Source organism: Rhinoderma darwinii, chromosome 2 (assembly GCF_050947455.1).
Source record: "Rhinoderma darwinii isolate aRhiDar2 chromosome 2, aRhiDar2.hap1, whole genome shotgun sequence".
In the NCBI taxonomy this organism is placed as follows: Eukaryota; Metazoa; Chordata; class Amphibia; order Anura; family Rhinodermatidae; genus Rhinoderma; species Rhinoderma darwinii.
This window is the reverse complement of record NC_134688.1, coordinates 100813381-100835676: the sequence shown is the minus strand read 5'-3', so window position 1 is coordinate 100835676 and position 22296 is coordinate 100813381. Positions and strand designations below refer to the sequence as shown.

At 41.8% G+C, this 22296-nt stretch overlaps 1 protein-coding gene across 3 annotated transcripts in view; it reads left to right on the top strand.

Annotated features, from left to right (window-relative positions):
- The window catches only part of ARHGEF25 (Rho guanine nucleotide exchange factor 25), a 418106-nt gene that overhangs the window by 334287 nt on the left and 61523 nt on the right, over positions 1-22296 (top strand). For all 3 annotated transcript variants that reach the window (XM_075851970.1, XM_075851969.1, XM_075851971.1), the window contains one exon: positions 15766-16085. In XM_075851970.1, coding sequence (XP_075708085.1) covers positions 15766-16085 — 320 coding nt within the window. The remainder of the gene's footprint in view (positions 1-15765; positions 16086-22296) is intronic.

Sequence of the window (22296 nt, the reverse complement as noted above, 5' to 3'; positions counted from 1 at the left end):
CTCGGTACATAAATACAGCACCAGAATCAACCTCAGTACATAAATGCAGCGCTAGAACCAATCTCATTACATATATACAATACGCGAACCAAGGTCAAAACATATATACATCACCAGAACCATGCTCAGTACATAAATACAGCCCCAGAACCAAGCTCAGTGCATAAATACAGCCCCAGAACAAAGTTCAGTACAAATATACACCAGACCAAATACAGCTCAATTTAGTGCAACCCCTGCTGTATAGGTTTGTACGGCGTAAAACTACAGCTCCCAGCATGGCCCAAACAATGGTAAGGATATGCTTGGAGATGCTGTTTCACAAAAAAAAAAAATCATACCACCCATCATCTCGCTGCGGATCATACAGTGACTGCAGTACTGATTAGAGGCAGAATAAACATTTACATTAAGTGACTCACCGGTGACGTCTCAGATTCTTGTTCTTTTTCTCTTTTCTTCTCCCTCCGGTCCAGACCTCTATGATGGATTTCTCCTGGCCACGACCCATTTCTGCAGTTTTCCGCTCAGATGTCTTCAGCTTCTCACTTTTAAAACATTTCTGCACCTATAAACGAAGATAAAATTCTCAACACCTCTAAATATAATAGCGCCATACACGGCACTTCTAACTATAATAGCACCATACACTGTCCCTGATTATAATAGTACTATATAGCCCCACACACACACTGTGCCCCCTGTAGATAGTGCCCCCATAGCCGCCTGTAGATAGTGACCCCCATAGAGCCTCTGTAGATAGTGCCCCACATTCAGCCCTCTGTAGATAGTGCCCACATATGGACTCCAGAGCTGCAAGGCAATAGTGCTAACCACTGAGCCATCCTGCTGCCCTACATATAGCTTCCCCAATAGATAGTGCTCCACATATATCCCACCTCTGTAAATAGTGCCTCACATATAGCCCACCCCTGTAGACTGTGCCCTACATATAGCCCCCCTGTAGATAGTGCCCCACAGGTAACCGACCCCAGTATATAGTGTCCCACATATAGCCCACCCGTATAGATAGTGCCCTACAAATAGCTCCCGCTATAGATAGTGCTTCACATATAGCCCACCCCTGTATATAGTGTCCCACATATAGCCCACCCCTGTAGATAGTGCCCAATATATAGCTCCCCCCTGTATATAGTGCTCCACATCCCCACATATAAACCCCCCCTGTAGCTAGAGCCCCTACTGCAGATAATGCCACTCACAGTTTTAGTAGAAAAAAATAAAACATTTACCTACTCACCCTGATCCCGTTCCCGCGCTGTCCGGTGGCAATGCAGACCGTTCTCTTCTGAGCGGGTCTGTTGGAGCTGAATGACGCAAGCGGCCGTCGTTGAAAGCCGCTGATTGGCAGGGCAGAATGACTTTCCCCGTCAATCAGCGCCTTTCAACCACGGAAGCAGCGTGATGACGTCATCGCGCCGCTAGCGTTATTGAAAGGAGCTAATTGGCGGGGCAAGTCATTTTGCCCCACCAATCAGCGTCATTGTAAGGTGCTGAATGGTCGGGCACGGAACGTGCCCGGCCATTCAGCACTAATGCATGTATTTGTACCTGCGTGCTATAGACGCAGGTAGAATTACTGCAAGAAGGGGTGGCTGTTGCTAGCACCGGGGCCCTCTCCGGTGCTAGCGATGCCACTGTGCATGAGAGGGCCCAGGCCGTCTGGCCCATGAATGTTAGAGGTTCGGCGGCGCGGACTCCGTAGTAGCGTCACTACCACTGTAGCGGCCATAACGGCTGCTAACTGCGCTACCGGGCATATGGGGGGGCGTGTCGGCAGGAGGCACGGGCCCCCTCATGCCGCGGGCCCCGTAGCCGCCGCTACGGCTGCTACAGCGGTAGTTACGCCACTGCAAAGAACATAATATATTATATAGTTGGTCCTTTAAAGGGAACCTGTCACCAGCATTTCACCTATTAAACCAGTAATACCTGGTAGTAGTGGGTGAAAAATCATTTTTATGTAATCTATAATTATCTTCTTAGTAGGCTCTGTGTTTTTTATTGTTCTTGCACTGTATGCTAATCAGCATAAAAGAGTCATATCTTCAGTTGAAAAGAGTCATCTGCATTCCTCAAGCCTTTCCGAATTACCTGCCTCCTTACTTTTGATTGACAGCTTACTTTTGATTGCCAGAATTCAGGGTGCGACAGTTTTCTGTGGTGGGCGGGCATAAGAACAGGAACCAATGAGACTGCCGGATTGTTACCATAAAAGGCGCAAAATGTTTGCAGACCGTTATTTACGGTCGGAGGAGGAGTTTAGGAGAGGGGATAACGGCAATGAACTTTTGAGTGCAGCGGCCAGCAAGGGGTCAGAAGAGCTGTCTGTGGTGTTATTTGGTTCCTCCTTTTTCGGGACTATTGATTTTATTTCTATACTCATCAGGTATTATTACCTATGTGGAAGCCCATTCCTAGTCAACAGCAATTTGTGGTGGTTGTTAATCCCATTGTTTCCATTGTGTGAGGATAGCGTTAAATAAAGCAATTATCCCATCTCCTGTTCTGAACTCCTTTGTTTGGCCAGTCCTATCATAACAGGATGTATCTATTCAGCTGTAGTAAATTAAATTTGCAATTAAAATATTAGATTTAATTGAAACAGCATTTCACCATATCCAAAACGTAACCATCCTAGGGAAATAAGACAATAAAAAGCCATTTATATCTCACTTTGTTTTTAAGTAAATGTCTGTTTATAAAATGATATGATCTCTATTAACCTTTAATGACCTGGATACATGTTCTATTCTGTTGTACCTGCCATATAAATAGTTCCAGATTACCATATACACTACCTGACAAAAAGTATGTGGACACCTGACCATTACACCTACATGAGCTTTTTGGACATTCCATTCCAAAACCATGGGTGTTAATATTGAATTGGACCATTATTTGCGTCTATAATATCCTCCACTATTCTCTGAAGGATTTTCACATGATTTAGGACTGTGTCTATAGGAATTTGTACCCATTTAGCTATAAGAGCATTTGTGTAGTTGGGCACTGATGTTGGAGGAGAGGGCCTGGCTCACAATCGGTGTTTTAATTAATCCCAAAGGTATTTGATAGGGTTGAGGTCAGAGTTCTGTGTGGGGCAGTCAAGTTCCTCCACACCAAACTGGTCAAGCCATGCCTTTGTGGACCTTGCTTTATGCACTGGGGCACAGTCATGCTGGATCAGGAAAGAGCCGAACCTCAAACTATTGCAATACTTCTTCAAGCATACAATTGGGCTTTGTCCAGACCCTGAAATACAGCCCCAGACCTCTAGCCCTCCCCCACAAAAATTTTGCAGTCACTATTCATTCTGGTAGGTAGCATTCTCCTGGCATCCACCAAACCCAGATTCATCCATCGGACTGCCATATAGTGATTCATCACTCCAGAAAACATGTTTCCACTGCTCCAGTGTCCAGTGGCGATATGCTTTACACCACTCCTGCCGACACTTGGAATGTGAATCTTAAGTTTGTTTGCATGAAAATGTAAGCTTGATGAGTTTTTGACAGCTCGTTTTAGACGGTCCGGCCATCCATCCACTAGGGTATTGTCCATATTGTATTGTAATGCACGTTCATTGATGTACTTTGTTTACTGTTCATGATTATGCTACACCTGTATTGACATTTGCAATTATTGTCGTGATGTCACTTCCTCTATATAAACTGCACATTAGCACTTTGTTTACTGCTTGAAAAAGACCCTCACTGGGGTCGAAACGTCGGTTTTTATGGTGCAATAAAGACACCTCTTGTTTGATACCTGGATAACGTGTGTGCTGCGGTTTTTCTATTTTCTTGTATCTGCTTTGGAGTTGGACTGGCTACGACTCGACACTGCCTGCACCAATTGAATTTTTTTTTTTCCTGTTTAACCCGTTAGTGACCGGCCCATCGTGTTTCTACATCGGTCACTAACGGGCCTTATTCCGATGCCATAGACTTTTTACGTCGCAGCATCGGAATAAGTAAACAGAGCAGGGAGCTGTCAAATCTCCCTGCTCTCAGCTGCCAGAGGCCAGAGGCAGCTGAGGGCTGGGAGCGTCCCTGCTCTGCCGGGTGAGATCGATATTAGTATCGATCTCACCCGTTTAACCCCTCAGATGCGGTGCTCAATAGCGAGCGCCGCATCTGAGTGGTTTTGGAGAGAGTCATCCCACTGACACCCGGCGATACGATCGCCGAGTGTCTGTGTCTCCAATGGCAGCCGGGGGACTAATAAAGGCCCCCAGGTCTGCCTGGAGCGAATGCCTGCTAGATCATGCCGGAGGCATGACCTAGCAGATGCCTGTCCGTTTTAAATATTATGTGTATTATAATAGCGATCGCAGAATCGCATATTATAGTCCCCTAGTGGGACTAGTAAAAAAGTAAAAAAAAAAGTTTAATAAAGTTAATAAAAAAAAAATGAAAAACCCACTTTTTCCCCTTACAAACTGCTTTACTATTAAAAACCAAAATAAAGTTAAAAAGTTATACATATTTGGTATCGCCGCGTCCGTAACGACCCCGACTATAAAGCTATTACATTACTTAACCCGCACGGTGAACGCTGTAAAAAATTAAATAAAAAACGACAGAAAAATTGCTGTTTTCTGTGAATCCTGACTTTAAAAAAATGTGATTAAAAAGTGATCAAAAAGTCGCATCTACTCCAAAACGGTACCAATAAAAACTACAAGTCGTCCCGCAAAAAAAAAAAACCTCATACAACCGCATCGGCGAAAAAATAAAAACGTTACGGCTCTTCAAACATGGAGACACAAAAACAAATAATTTAGAAAAAAAAGCGTTTTTACTGTGTAAAAGTAGTAAAACATACAAAAACTATACAAATTTGGTATCGTTGCAATTGTAACAACCCGCTGAATAAAGTTATTGTGTTATTTATACCACACGGTAAACGGCGTAGATTTAGGACGCAAAAAAGAGTGGCAAAATTTCTGTTTTTTTTCTATTCCGCCCCAAAAAAAAGTTAATAAAAGTTAATCAATACATAATATGTACCTCAAAATGGTGCTATTAAAAAATACAACTTGTCCCGCAAAAAACAAGACCTTATACAGCTATGTCGATGCAAAAATAAAAAGGTTATAGCTCTTGGAATGCGACGATTGACAAACTTAAAAAATAGCTTGGTCATTAAGGTCCAAAATAGGCTGGTCATTAAGGGGTTAAATGCTCCCTGTGAATGCTCTCTGGGACTGTGAAGTGCTGCTGATTTCTCTCTTTTTTTAAGATGTAACAGGATAGGTGATTTTTAAATGCCACACACTACAGCACTCGGCCGCCCTGCTTTGCGAGTTTGCATGGTTTATCACTTTGTTTCTAAGCTTTTGTCGCTTCTAGACGCTTACGCTTCACTTCTAGTAGTTCACAAATTTCCACAAACTGAGGCCCCATGCACACGACCGTAAAAACTCCTGTAATTACGGGCCCATAGACTTCTATTGGCCACGGGTACCTTGCCGTTTGCGTACGGGAAGGTGCCTGGGCCATTGAAAAATATAGAACATGTCCTATTTCAGGCCGTAATTATGGCACGGGCAGGCCCATAGAAGTCTATGAGGCTTCCGTAATTACGGGTGGCTACGTGTGTGCACCCGTAATTACGGGAGAGTTGCTAGGCGACATTAGGGGATTTCAATTTTTGAATAAAGAGAAGCAGAGAAAATGGCGTCTGAGCGATCGTGTGACATCATTTCCCTTTTTTTACGGGTCCTTAAATACGGGTGGAATACGGATGACAACAGACCCGTATTTACGGGCACGGGTTAAAAATGTGTGACAACGGACCCGTATTTACGGCCAGTATTTACGGGAGGGAAAAAATAAGGTTGTGGGCTTGTAGCCTTAGTTGGGGCAAAGGTGTCATCCTACTACAGTGCCATGTTTAAGTACGACCCACACTACGTCTATTGAGATTGTATGGTTGTGTTATTGATTTTATGTACCTGTTTGCAAAGGGTAGGAGGAAACACAATAATTAAGAAGGGTGTCCAAGTACTTTTGCCCATATAGGGTAAGTTTTTGATAGATTCCTAGGACTTTAGATCACTACCACTGCTCCATAATCAGCTGTCTACTCAATGAGCAGAATCAATGCAAAGCATTTATCATATTGTAACATTATCTGCAATGTAATACAAATAGTGTTCATGTGCTCCATGCCATATGCATGGAAATCACCCCATGCAGTTAGGTGCCAGTAGGAAATTTCAAGGTAAACGGACCACCTGGTTAATTTGATTTATTAGGTATATTTCAAGGCTGCAGAAGGTAAGCGGGCGAATTGATGAGACCCATGTGAGCATTGTTAGAATACATAAACACCAATAAGCTTGTCACATATCAAAGACTACAAGGCTTCCCCTATGAGGTTGAACTACCTCTCATGCTAAGTTCTCAGGAAGACAACCTCCTTTCTGATTAAAGCTGGTACAAAAATTAGCTGATCTCTGCGAGTCCAGCTTCAAGACCCTCTGGCGCTTAGCTGTTAAAGCTGGGGAACTGCTGCCAGCCATACATATCACTGCAGTGGCTGCTGAAGCAGAAATATAGTACTGCTTAGATTAAAATGAATGACCACCAATGTAATACATGACCAGTTCCGCCAAAGAGTGAGATGCTCTATGTCTGGCCAATAGAAGAGGGGCAGTGGACCTCAGGATCCCACTATGACATCCATATCTCCTAATAGGGCATAAGGAAAGGGATCTTCTTGATCAGGCAACCCCTTTAAAGTGGTTGCCCACTACCAGCCAACTGATGACCTATCGACTGGATAGGTCATCAGTACATAATCTGTGGGGTCCGACACACGGACCCCGCACAATTAAGCTGCTCCGGCTGCCTCTGGGAACTGGACGTCCATACCAGAAGCAGATAGCTCTGGTAATGGAATAGCGGCCGAGCTGCAGTACTGTTTAAGTGAATAGGAACAGAGCTGCAATTCTGCAGCACGGCCACTATGCAATATATGGAGCCAACTGCTTCCAGCTCCGTACATTGCATAATGTGCCATAACATTCGATGCACGAATGCCACCGAAGCATCTGATCAGTGCGGGGTCTGGGCGTCGGACCCCAAACTGATGATATACTGATGACCTATCCAGTGGATTGGTAATCAGTTGTCCAATAGTGGACAACCCCTTTAAGACATTCCTCCACAGCAGTTTCCATAGTGGAATAAGCTGATATTTTAGCTTGACGTTTTTTGTTGCTATGAAACTACAACCTTAAATTGAGTCTTTTAATCCTTTATAAATGCACATGTTTAACTGAAAGTGATCTTTCTATACCTGTCAGGGAATACAACATCATTTACCATATAATTATATCTTTAAATGGACCCCATTATGTATTTCACTCATACAATTGCAAAGTGATAAAATCCATGCCGTGCTAATGATGCATCAGGTTCCTGCATGACTTAAATAATACAATAATACTGTACATCTATATGCTTGGAATATCCCCTAACGCTTCGAATACAAGAATAATCACCATAAAAGCTAATGCTCTTACAAGTTTTCGCTTAGAAATTGGATATAATGAAGGCCAGTTATGAGTTCTCTGGATCCCGGGAGGAGTGTTCGTTTTGCTGACAGCTTGGCATTTTCATCTCTCATTGAGCTCAGCTTCACAGAACGTTTTTATAACATCAGTAAAACGGGCATTGAATCTCTAACTGATTGAATGTCCTCATATCATCTGTTGGCAGACAGTATTGTACACATTCACTAAGGCTATATTCACACGAGCGTGTCCGATTTGCGTGCGCAAAAAACGGAGCGGTTTTCCTACTTTTCATGTCCGTGTGCCATAAGTGTGCGTTGCGTATGGCATCCGTGTGATTTGCCCGTGGCATCCGTTTTTCAAGTCCGTGCAAGCACTTGCTTTTTTTTTATTTTTCTGCATTTCTTATCAACTGATGTGTAAAGCACGGACAGCACACGGATGTCGTCGGTAGTTTTCACACTCCCATAGACTTCAATGGGCGACAACGTCCACGAAAACACAACAATATAGGACATGCCACGAGTTTCACGCAACGGACACTTGCTTCGTGAAAACTCACGCATGTCTGAATAGCTCAATTAAAATGCATGGGCCCGTGTGCTGTCAGTTATTTCAACGGACAGCACGCGGACGAGGAACACGCTCGTCTTAATGAGCCCTTAGACACACAATCTCTCTCTTTCCTGTGCTTGATAATAGTATGAAACTGTTCTTTTGGATTTGTTTCTTGCCCTATATGCCACTAAACCAGCACATTTAGAGATACAATTTAGAGCAACAGAATTATTTGAGTACAAAAAATATACAAAATCACATCATACTTGCACTGTACTTAAAGTGGTTTTGCAATTTGGACAATCCCTACTTGTTAGAAGGGTTCCTTAACAATAAGCTGACCCCCATTGATCAGCTGTAATCTGTGGGGAAACATGGCAATAAGTGTTCAGTTTTCCTGCAGCGCCAGTGCAGGTGAAATTAAGCATTACACAGTGCCCATTCAAATCAATTGGTTGTCTGTGTAATGTAGGTACTCCAGAGCAAGAGACGCTCTTTGTAATCGTTCTCCACTCTAGCCAAGAGATGAGGATCCTGAATAGAGAACTTACTATATTAACTAAGAATTCTCTAATATGGTGTTTGAAATTGGGCTTTCTAAACTAGACAACCGCTTTAATCTGTACTTTCAATTTGGAAATACTATGGTCATGGAATGGACACACAAGAGCACGGCACGTTAGAAGAGACAGCTCTGATACACATACAGTAACTGTAACGAGTCGTGCACCTGTGTGTCCATCACATGAGCATGGACAGAATTGTATCAACTGGGAGTAAACAATGAATGTTCCTACTGAATAACAACAAGCAGTTCTGTATATTCTTATTTCCAAGTAGACTAAAGGGCCTTTTACACCGGCCGTCAATCAGCCGGTGCAGCGAATGCCAATCTATGGATGGGGACGAACGGTCGTTACTCCGATCGCTCGTTCCCATACATTATCATCATGTCAGCAGCGCGTCTCCCTGTTTACACAGGGAGACGCACTGCCGACATCGATAATATTTCACTTTTTAAAAACGATACGATCAGAAGATGATTGAGCAATTGCTCGTGCATCTGCTGATCGAACGCTCGTATGCACGATAATCGCCCAGTGGAAAAGGGCCTTAAGGATATCATCCATGGGGACTGAGGATGAGATTAGACTTTAGCTGTGAAAGTTTAACACACTCCTCATATTCCGAGTCTCCCCTAAAAGACCTATTGCATCGGCCGATTTTGGCTGGTGCAGCGAGCACCGATCAATGAGGCAGCTCGTTGATCGGTGCTCGTTTGCTCCTGTCACAAGGAGCTATGTATCGGGATGAGTGCTTGTTACTCCATTCACTCGTCCCCAGACACTATATTCTCATGTCGAGAGGGAGATGTTCTGCCGACAATGATAATATTTTAAAATGATATGACCAGCAGATGATCGAGCGTTTGCTCGTTCATATCTGCTGATCGCTGCCCTGTTTACACAGGGCAATTATTGGCAACAAGTGTTCTCTTAAAGCTTCAACAAATGAATTTACCATACTGAAGACACTGATTATCCTTGTGGAGATCTAGCTGATACATAGTCTTTAGGGAAATAAATATGAAAAATTGCTCTTTCCCATAAGAAAGAAAACTGTCTTTCTAGTGCTACATTTTGGTGGCTACCCTGGAGGTCAATGTGCGACTCATGGCAAATAATTGTCTCATAAATGCAACCTCTTTATTAGTGAAAGCCGGCCTGACGATCAGCTGGGCATAGCGGGTCCGGCTTCTGTAACCCCCGATGATAAGCTGTCATCACCAGTGGAAGCTGTGGCCAGCCATTCATGTGGTATTACATGGCAGCCATCCATGCATGGATGGGACAAATTCTCCAGAACATGAGCTGCTCTTGTAGAGCAGCTCTCCCTTCTGTCTTGTAGAAAACCCGCTCTGGTCTAAGCTCATAGAGACCCCTCTTCTATGATGTCCGTATGCCCTTGTAGGGTATATGGACATGGGGTTGTCTTCATGAGGCAACACCTTTTTAAAGAGCCATGTGGAAGTTGAACTATAGCATTTATGCCATGTCAGTATTTAAAATAGCTGGTGCTCTGTCATATTTTTGTCTTATTTTTTTAGCATCCACTCTGTGGGTCTTTTTTTCTTTCTGTCATAAAGTATTAGCATCTAACTTGCCACTGTTCATCTATCTCTGGATAGATATGACAGTGGCACGCTGTTCGCTGGTGACGATAGATATAACATGCTTGCATGCGTCCATTGATCATCAAAAAGGCATACAAGCAGTCAGTGACTTGTTGTCTATGAGCAAATATTCAGTGGATCAGCAATTTTGTCTCGTTTTACAAGACATTTATTTTATGTTTCAAGACACGTTTTACTTGCAGCAATGCGGGACAGCGATAGGCTCGAATGCGGCCCCTCCATATGCAAATATGTTAATGGCAGCTTTTGAAGAGAAATATGTGTATACTAATGAGTTATTTAGGAAATTTGCTCTGATATGGCGTAGAGTCATCGATGACATATTTTGCATATGGACTGAGCCACACGAGTCCATCAGCACTTTCTTTGATTACCTTAATGGAATTTGGGGTGAACTGAAATTTACCATCACTACTGATATGAATCAAGCAAGCTTCCTTGACACGCTAGTGATTAAAAATAGTGAGGGAGAGTTGAGTACAGAATTGTATAGGGACAGCATTTTAAATTTTTGGAGTTCGCACCCCTATTCTGTCAAAAAATCCATCCCAGTTTGAAAGGATTAGGCGTATAGTGAGTAATAAAGATCAGCAGTTAGACAGACTGACAGAAATGAAAAATAAATGTATCCAAAGGGGTTATCCACAGTCTGTCAAAGATGAAATGGCAAGTAATACTGTATCTCGTAACAAAGAAATCAATGATTCACGTATACCTTTCGTACTTTAATTCCATCCTTTCAATTTGAATATCAATGCTATATTTAAAAAACATTGGCACATTTTACGCAAAGCATATCCAATTATTGAAGCTTTCCATAACCCGCCACTTTTTTGTAATAAAAAATCAGGTAACATTCGAGATAAGTTAGTAACCTTCGAGCGGATTTGGGTAGCGACAAACAGTCTTTAAAACAAACCTTTTTGAGCCAAAGTAAATTCTAAACTTTTCCATGTCTCAATTGTACTCAATACTCCAATTTCATAAGGAGGCAACATTTTAACCATCCACATTCAGTATATTCGTATAATATCCAAGAATATTATACATGTGATTCCACTAAAATTATCTATCTGATAAAATGCCCCTGTGGCCGTCTATACGTGGTCGACACTATGCTATGAAAGAACGCGTTAGCAAGCATAGGTCCACGATCAGACAAGAAAATTTGTTACTTCCAGTACCGCATCACTTCTCAGAGAAAAACCACAAGATTACCCAGCTCAGATTTCTGGTTATAGTACGCATACAACATATATATATATATATATATATATATATATATATATATATATATATATATATATATATATATGTGTGTTAATGATAAATAATATAAAATAGAAAAATATAATATGTATAATAAAAATGTAATCATGAATTAATGTACTTGAGTTTTTGCACAGTGCAATTTTTCGTTTAGATATATAGAATAGTAGATTGTTTTATTTTTTATTAGTATTTCTCATTAATTTTGAGGCTATCTAATTATATTTTTTGTTATTGAGCCTTTTTTCGAATGGGTTTTCCATGAATTTGTTAATTTTCTTAGCTCGAGCTTTTCATTATAATTGTGAATTGGAGTCATGTTTGTTTATATGTTAATCGGGTCATGTGATCAGAAATGTTACTATTTAAACTGATTCTTTGTATTCATTGTGACTACTTCATTGAGAAAGGCTGAGTTTAAGCTAAAACGTGTATGAAATGCCGGTATTTACTTCACATTACCGTGAGTTCATCACCCTTCCAGGGCCCCACATCACCTATGGAGTGCCAATCTTTTTTGTTTCCAGTGGCACGCTGTTCTTGACGCTTAAACATCTCTTGTCATTGTCACCAGTGATGAACACATGGTTCTTCTCCATAGTCACCGGTGGCAATGGTGACGTGTCCTGCAGTGGAATTCAACCCAATCAGACATTAGTCAGACATTATATGACCTAGGCCTGACACCCTGTCCTCTTACCTCCCTAAAGTTTGCACAGTAAATATCCATTGAGACATCCCATATTTTATGATTCACCTCTTAATTACTAAAAACATTTTTGTATTATTAATTGATTTTATGAATTGTGAAAATTGTGGCTAGACTGGAATAACAACACAATAAACCTTTGTACATGGCTTCCCTTTTTCTATATAAAGTGTTCGCTCCACATTTCAGGCATTCTAGGTATAGCAACTGAAGTTTTGTAAAATTTTACTTTAGAAGAGATATAAGATTGATGTAGAAAGTGACTAGTAATGTCTTAGAGAAAACGAATTTCACCTAGTCTAGTATCAGTAATGTTGTATTGATAATTCTGAGCAACAAGACACTCAGAGCAGTGACAAATGATTCAGCATTTTATAGAATTGTCCACTGTTTTAGGAATTGATGGGGATCTTCCCTTATTGACCCCAGCTAATATTCTAAATTCAGAAAATACATTTAGGTAGAATTTATCATCAATGATTTAAAGAAAAATCTGTTACATAGAATATGTAATATGTTGTTTTTTGTAGCAAAAGATTCAGTATAAGTTGTAATTTATGCATTTAAACCTGATTATTCTGGGTTTAGGAGTCCAGTGGGCGGTCCTAATCACTGATTGACAGCTATCTCTGTATTCACACTCATACAGGGAATACTGCATAGGACCACCCACTGGACTCCAAAGCCTAGAATGAACAGAGGTTCAATTGCAAGTTATACTGAATCTTTTGCTACTAAAATATACACTAACCTGATCACCTACTCCTGCTCTATAACATGCTGCCCACAGATTGGACTGGATTTTCAACGTGACAGGTTTCCTTTAAGAAACAATTACATGAATTATCAATGCAGGCATTGAAGGGGTTATCCACTACCGGACAGCTGATGACCTATCCACCTGATAGGTCATCAGTATATCATTGATGCAGGTCCAACAACCGGACTCCGCACCGTTAAGCTGCTCCGGCTGCCTCCGAGTTTCAGACGTACATGCCGGAAGCAGTTGGCTCCGGCCACGGAATAGCGGCTGAGCTGCAGTACTGCATCTCTGCTCCTATTGAAGTGAATAGGAGCAGAGCTGCAGTTCTGCAGCACGGCCTCTATGCAATGTACGGAGTCAACTGCTTCCGGCTCTGTACATCACATAATGTGCAATAACATCCGGTGCCCGCAGGGAACCGGAGCAGCTGAACGTTGCGGGGTACGGGTGTCGGACCTGCACCGATGATATACTGATGACATATCCTGTGAATAGGTCATCAGTTGTCTAGTAACCCCCTTAAGGGACTCTGTTCTGAGAAACTTCTATGACAGCTCCTGAAATAGAGGAAAATTGTAATGTAAAAATAAAAAAAAGGTTATAAAGCCCTTAGAAATACTATAAGCACTAAAGTAAGCATACAATGATAAATTAGAAGAACGTTCTAAGAAATAATAATGGGGGAAAAAAATATTGCATTGATAACACTAAAACACAGATTATTTGTACTAAAATTGTGGAATTATGAAGACCTAAATCTAGCCATTAACGTAAATACTTAGGTTTATGGCAAACATATCTGTTAAAAAAATTACTTTGACAGCTTTATGAATAGAAAATGTATAGCCGTTAATCATACAGTACACATTGAAAAAGTCGCTAAACTCTGATCATCAAAGCAGTTTTCCCATCAGGGACATTTATGACATATCCACAGCAGCTATCTCTAAAACGGGGCCCCCTAGACCCCGTTCTACCTGTCTGTGTTGCGGCTGATGCATGTGATTGCCGACCATGAATTACTGAAACAGCGTAGCTCACTGAGCTACGCAGTTTCCAGAAGTCCCATAGAACTGAATGGTAGTTACGGAAGCAACGTAGCTCGCATGCTACGCTGCTTCCATAACTACCATTCACTACAATGGGAGTTACGGAAACAGCATAGCCCAGCGAGCTATACTGTTTTCTTCTTCATGGTTAAAAATCACACGCTTCAGCCACAACACAGAGAGGTAGAATGGCGTTTAGGGGGCCCCGTTCTAGAGATAGTTGTGGGTCCCAGAGGTGGAACACGCATCTATCTGACATTTATGACATATCCTGTGGATATGTAATAAATGTCCCTAATGGAAAAACCCTTATAAAGGTGTTGTCCGGGCACTGTTCGGTTTTTCAAACTGATGACCTATCCACAGGATAGGTCATTAGTATATGATCAGTGGGGGTCCGAAACCCGGACAGCGCACTGATCAGCTGTTTCGGCTGTCTCCGGGCATCGGATGTTTTGCAATTGTTAGTGCCGGAAGCAGAATTTGAATTCTGCTCCTATTCACTTGAATAGGAGCAGAGCTTTAGTACTGCAGCTCGGCTGCTACACTGTGAGCGGAGCAATTTGCTTCCAGCACGGACATCCGGTGCCCGGAGGCAACCGGATCAGCTGATCTGTGCGGGTTGTGGGTGTCGAGCCCACACTGATCATATACTGATGACCTATCGTGTGGATAGGTCATCAGTATGAAAAACTGGTCCGTGCCTGGACAACCCCTTTAAAAAACATGTATCACCTTTATTTAGGACTATTATTATTCCCTGTGATGCAAAACAATATATGCCTTCATTTGGCGTCTGTCATGTTCCCTCGAGCCAATTGTCGGCAGAAGCTAGTCTTTATGGCCGTTTCAATTCTAGTGTGTGTCCAGCCATAAACAGGAAGAGACACTTCTGATGGCGTCTTATCTCCTGTGGGATCAAAGGATCAATCATGTTGAAATCCATTTCGCTGATCCTTTTTACTCTGCACATGTCATAGATCCAGTAGGGTAACCCCTATGCGCTTGGTTGATTGTGGCAAAATTGTTTTTGGGCAAGATTAAGCTAATGTAGATAGGGCAGAATCACACTTAGTTATGTGGTAATGTTGTGTAAATCTTCCTAGAAGAGGAAAAAAGCAAAAATGTGAACCCTTCCACACCAAATTTGGCACTTCTACCTGGAGACTGCTCCGTATTTTTTAATTTCCTGCCATAGTACAATAATGGATCTAAAACTTATTTGTCTTATTTATAAAACTGATCCTTTTGTATGAGTAAAATAATAATCACTCTATAATTTGTAAGATATTACTATAAATTAATTACTAAATAACATAATTTATGCTATGTATATTTCCAAACTTTTCCCGAAGATGCATGTTTTATAAATACTGTACATCTCTACAGCTGTCACGGTCTGAAATCCCTGCACTAGTAATGAGATATTTCAAATATTTTGATTGGTTGCATAACACTTAACGCGGCCAACTGTGCCATATTTTCCTATGCTTTTATATTGGAAATATAAACATTTAAATCAATAAAAGTATTATTTTCAATGTTGTTTCTCACACAGTCTGGAAACAGAATACTTGAAATGATTTTTTTATTGCAGAGGCCACAGTGTTGCAGAAGATGTAGTTACGTGTGTTATGAATTAAGACTAATGTGGATATTTTCTTTCTTTCTCAGAATCCTACTCTATTGCTGGCAGTGATGGCAGCATATCCGCTTCAGTGGCTTCTATTCAACCTCAGCCCTCCACTAGCTCTGCCCCTAGTTCCCCAGGATCCAGGAGGTCTGTTAACACACTGAAGAAATGGCTGACAAACCCAGTAAGAAAATTAAGCAGTGGCAGCCGCCTTGATCAACGCCAGAAGAAAATTGAAAGCAGGCCAAAAAGAGGCACGCCTGGCCGGAGAAGGAGCGCCGATGATGGGGGAAGAGCGAGCTTTGACCTTGGGGTTTTGAGGAAGATGGATGACTTTTCCCGGGGTGAAGACAAGGATCTGGTGAGATATTTTGTTAAATTTAATTCCCTTTAGAATACAATTTCAAAGCAGTGATGAGTTTGGTATAATACTCATTTTCACACAAATTGTTCACCATTTATTACAGACAATTCTATATATCTTATTCTGCTCTGCTATTAAAGAGATTCTGACAAATTTCTAAATAATCTGAGCACATGTATCCAAACATACTCATGAAGGCCATGGCTGCAATGACAGATGTTTATGGTCTACGTACAGTACAAACCTCACTGCACAAAGATTTTCCTGCTTACATATGTCAAATATTTATTTCATACACAAGGAAACATTTAAATGATTTTAGAACAATTAACATCATGCTTTCTCATCCGGTCAAATTAAATTCTCAAGATCTACTACTTTGCGTCACATAGTACATATTCTACGGAACATGCCCGTTGATTGTAGATAAAGGGCTTCTCACCAGGACAGCACATTAATGCGATTTGCACATATGTGTTGGAGGCTCTGTAGGCAATTCCACCACATTTAATGGCAAGAATAGCGCTGCATGGGATGGAAACCACAATGAAACCCTTAGGATCCCATTTTAAGTTAATGGGGTCGGTTGGGCACCGTTGGGATCTGTCACAGCATCGTGGCTTTCGTTACGAATGGAAGCTACGACACATATGTGAACAGACCCTTAGATAGTTTAAAACTCCAATGTTAGTGTTAAAGGGAAGGTGTCATGAAAATGTTTTTTTTTTTTTTATCATATTGCTTTTAATATGATATTAACATAAATTTTATTTATTTGTGTTCTCATGTTCTACTTTTTACTTTGGTCTTACTTTTACTTCTCTATGGGGGCTGCCATTTTTTTTCATCTCTGTATGTGTCGATTAACGACACATACAGAGATGGAATACGGCACATACAACCCCATAGAGAATGTGAATGGGAGCCGTTCCATTCTCTGAAGTGTACGCCGTCAGTGTGGGAACGGCGCATGCGCCACTCCCACACAGACCAAAACGAAGCTCGTTTGCAGAGCGAAATCCGGCGCCATTTTCATGTGGACCGGAAGCCGCTGCCGGACAGTAAGATGACGACTTCCGGCCGTGGCTTCCGGCCATATGTTCAAGGAAGCGAAGGTGCATGGAATAGGAGCGGAGGCGGCAGCAGGAGAAGGTAATTTATGTTCGTGTATGTGATGTGTGTATTATGTTCGTATATGTTAGTGTTATACTGTATCTAATCCTCCTACACTGTGCAATCGCTCAGAAAATGGCGGCACACAGTGTAGGAGCTTTGAAGATTCAAACCCCTCCTTCTCCTAGCACTACCCAGAAAAAGGGAGGGGGGATTGTCTGAGGACACTAGAGAGAGTGTGTCCACCCCAAATTTGCAACATAAATCAATGAGGTTGCTTTACCATGCTGCAATTTTGGGAACTGCTCCCTCTAGTGCTCAGCACATGGAAATGTTATAAATTAGAATCTAATTTATAATATTTCCCGACTTGTGAAAAAATTAAAAAAATTAAAACAACGTGTAATCACATAAATAATAATTGTTTAACTAAAACAAAAAAAAATTCTAGCAACACATTCCCTTTAAACTAAACTAGTCCAAGCAGCAGATTGGTGCCCTTCCTGTCCCCCAAGAACTCCGTTGTCCTTGAGCAGTCCTTTCTCTAGATCAGTACTAGAGGATCCTATACACACATAAAATAGCTGTAAGTCACCCTTAACCAAAGGTCCGGACAGGTAAAAATTCCATCAAGGCACAGTCAGGCTGTACACATTAAATTGTGAGTGGATCCATTAACCGATATCTATCTTTTTTACTTGTACGCATGCATGAGATCCTTTCTACTCTTCATAAGGAGTTATTTGTTTAATTCTATTCGTGGAACAGAGTCACATCTCCCCCCAAAACCAAAGCACATGCATAGTCAAAGACTTTATTCATCCAGCTTATTAAAGGTTGAAGGATTTATTTCTAGTGCACATTTAAATGTAATATAATCATATCAAGCATTTTGATTGTTTATAGTGTAGGGAGGAAACCCTCCTATACTGTTGTATCTTGTCCTAATCTCCCTAATGTCCCCCAACGTCATCCTGTGTTGATGGGGAAAGTAGTGAATTTGTTGATTATAATATAGAGCTATAACTTTTTTATTATTGCGTCGACATAGCTGTAAAATGTCTTGCTTTTTTGCAGGACAAGTTGTATTTTTTAATAGCACCATTTTGGGGTACATAGGATTTATTTTTTTTCAACTTTTGTTTGGCGGGGAATAGAAGAAAAACAGCAATTTCGCCACACTTTTATCCGTCCTAAATACACGCTGTTTACCGGGCGGTATAAATAACGCAATAACTTTATTCAGCGGGTTGTTACGATTGCAACCATATGCAAAAATCTATATTGATTTTATATGTTTTACTACTTTTACACAGTACAAACACTTTTTTTTCATAAGTATTTGTTTTTGTCTCCATATTTCAAGAGCCATAACTTTTTTAATTTTCCACCGATGCAGTTGTATGATTGCTTTCTTTTTTGCGGGATGACTTGTAGTTTTTATAGGTATCATTTTGGAGTAGATGTGACTTTTTGATCACTTGTTATCACATTTTTAAAGGCAGGATTCACAGAAAACAGCAATTTTTGCCTTTTGTTTTTTTTATTTTATTTTTTACGGCGTTCACTGTGCGGGTTAAATAATGTGATAACTCTATAATTGGGGTCGTTATGGACGCAGCGATACACAATATGTGTAGCTTTTTTGTTTTTTTAATAATAAAGAATTTTGTAAGGGGAAAAATTTTTGAAATGTGCCGTCTTCGAGAACCGGTCCAACACCCCCCAGACAGTATTGCATCCTCCTGAGGGAGGGAGGTCTGTGACAAAGTCCATCGCAATGTGCTGCCAGGGGGCATTGGGTACAGGCAGAGGTTGGAGCAGACCGGCAGGCTTGGAGTGAGCAACCTTGTTAGAAGCACACACAGTGCAGGAAGAGACAAAGTCCACAATATATTTGGGCAGCGTGGGCCACCAGAAATGACGAACTATCAGGTCTCCAGTCTTACGAGCACCAGCGTGCCCAGACAGTTTGGAGCTGTGTCCCCAGCGAAGAATTCTTCTTCGGTCTGCCAACCCAACAAAAGTCCTCCCGGAGGGATGTGTCTAACTTGCAGAGGATTGGCAGTGCCAATGCAGGATGGGTCTATGATACATTGAGGGGTCTCCACAGTGTCCTCTGTTTCAAACGACCTGGACAGGGCATAGGCCCTCACATTTTTGTCAGCGGGACGGTAGCGGAGCACAAAATGCAAACGGGTGAAGAACAGCGACCACCTGGCTTGACGTGGGTTTAGCCGACTGGAGATAGGTAAGGTTCTTGTGGTCGGTGTGTATCAGGATGGGGTGAGCTGCGCCCTCAAGCAGATGTCTCCACTCCTCCAGAGCCAATTTGATGGCCAGTAACTCCCGATCCCCAAATGAGTAATTGCGCTCTGCAGAGGAAAAAAGTCTTGAGTAATAGCCACATATCACTGCCTTTCCTTTGAAGCTTCTCTGGAACAGAAGTGCACCTGCACCAACAAAAGAAGCGTCCACCTCCAACGAGAACTGCCGAGACACGTCAGTATGATGGAGGTTCGAGGCTGAAGTGAAGGCACTCTTGAGGCTATTAAAGGCTGATTCTGCCTCTGGAGTCCACACCTTGGCGTTCATACCTTTCTTGGTAAGGGAGCGATGGAGATGGGAGAAGTTTGGGATAAACTGCCGGTAGAAATGAGCAAATCCCCAAAAACGCTGTATGGACCGCAGGCCCTGAGGACGTGGCCATTCCAGGATGGACTTTACTTTCTCAGGATCCATCTTGAGATCCTGATTCGAGATGATGTAACCCAGGAAGGGCAGAGAATTTTTTCAAAAGTGCACTTCTCCAGCTTGGCATACAGACGATTCTCCCTTATTCGCAGCAGGACTTCACGGACATGCCTCTGCTGTGTCGTCGGATCTGGGGAGAAGATCAAAATGTCATCAAGCTCACCCGCGCACCCTAGTGGTCACTGTAGGGCAGGGCAGGATGGCTGCATGTACTGACATCTCCGGGGAGGGAGACGTCAACAGGATGAGAGTGGTCTGCTGCCGTCAGCAGATAAGGGGAGGCAGCGGTCCGCGACCGCGGCCGTTACAGCCTAATGGCAGTGCCCTCTTTCAGCAGAATAGTGCGTCCCCCACTGCAAAAATTGTTCAGGAACATGACCAAAAATTCAGCGTATTGACCTGGCCTCCAAATTCCCCAGATAATAATTGGTGGGATGTTCAGGAAAACAAGTCCGATCCATCGAGGTCCCACCTCACAACTTACAGGTCTTAAAGGATCTTCTGCTAACGTTTTGTTACCGGATATTATAGGACACTTTCGCAGCTCCATACCTCGATCAGTCAGCACTAAACCTATACACTATTAGGCAGGTGGTTTTAATGTTATGTCTGAACAGTGTATATTTACTTCTGGGTAGATTGTTTGCTACATTAAAGCCGGGTGTATATCTTTTTCTATTAGCACCTGAGTGACACCGTTAATACCCACGGGTTTTAAGAAGATGTGTTTGTTGTGAATGTAACACCACATACTATTCCTTCATTGTAATGACTCACAGCTCTAAGGAGACTGAGTTCCCTACTGTTTCCGTAATACATAATTTATCTGCAGAGAGAAGTTCTCCTGTCATCTTAAACAGTGCACGTCCTTCTTTATACTGCCATACTTTATCTTTAATTTCATACTTTTTTCCACTTCCCATTTTATTCCTAAAATTTGGATCGTATAATTGCTTGGAGCTTAAAAGCAAATATTTTCTACATTTCATGTTATATTATGGTTCATGATCTCTATCTGATCAGTTGCTTACCACAGGAGCCCCTTCTTGTCAGATGTTCTCATGCTTTTTCTGCGGCTTTTATATGCAGCATGAGAATGAGATATGTTTAAACTCATCCACTTTGCTGCAACTGTAATATGCTGCAGAATTTCTGCACAGAAAATCTGGTCAGAAAGTTCACAGTATTTATGCAACGTGACAACAAGACCTTTTACCTCATTTCAAATAATTATGTGACTAGGCGGTTAAGCTGATGCACTTTTCACCTTAAGCTGTGTCAAAAATGAAGGATAACAAACCAGGTAAAAATCCAATGTAGAAACCACATGTGAGCAATGTGGTCCTTAAAGGGAATCTGTCAGGTCGTTTATGCTGCCCTCACTGAGTTGCATCCTGTTCCTTGTTTGTGCAAAGGCGCTGGATGTTCCTAGCGATACAGTTGGAAGCATAGTTTGCAGCAGGCACTGAAGTTTTAGTTTGCACAGTAAGGCGCATTCTTAACAATGGAGGTCTCCATTCCCAGACTCCAAGAAAAGTTGGCTCCAGTATGGTCAAAACTATATAAATAAGCCACAGAAATGTTGTGGATTGTGTTCGGTGGAGCGATGAAACAAAACTGGAAATTTTTGTGCCTATGGATCGGCGGTATGTCTGGAGGAGGAGGAGGAATGAAGAATACGCTGAAAAGAACACTCTGCTTACAGTGAAGCATGGCGGTATCTTGGTGATGCTCTGGTGCTGCTTTACTTTCTCGACACTGGTGACTTGCAGCATGGGGAGAGCAAGATGGACTCAATCAAGTATCAGGTTTTCTCTTAGGATTTCCCGGTGTCCACGAATACACTGTGGCAATCATCTCTGGATGTTTTTTATATATATATATATACACTACCGTTCAAAAGTTTGGGGTCACCCAGACAATTTTGTGTTTTCCATGAAAACTCACACTTATATTTATCAAATGAGTTGCAAAATGACTAGAAAATATAGTCAAGACATTGACAAGGTTAGAAATAATGATTTTTATTTGAAATAATAATTTTCTCCTTCAAACTTTGCTTTCGTCAAAGAATGCTCCATTTGCAGCAATTACAGAATTGCAGACCTTTGGCATTCTAGCTGTTAATTTGCTGAGGTAATCGGGAGAAATTTCACCCCATGCTTCCAGAAGCCCCTCCCACAAGTCGGATTGGCTTGATGGGCACTTCTTGCCTACCATACGGTCAAGCTGCTCCCACAACAGCTCTATGGGGTTGAGATCTGGTGACTGCGCTTGCCACTCCATTACAGATAGAATACCAGCTGTCTGCTTCTTCCCTAAATAGTTCTTGCATAATTTG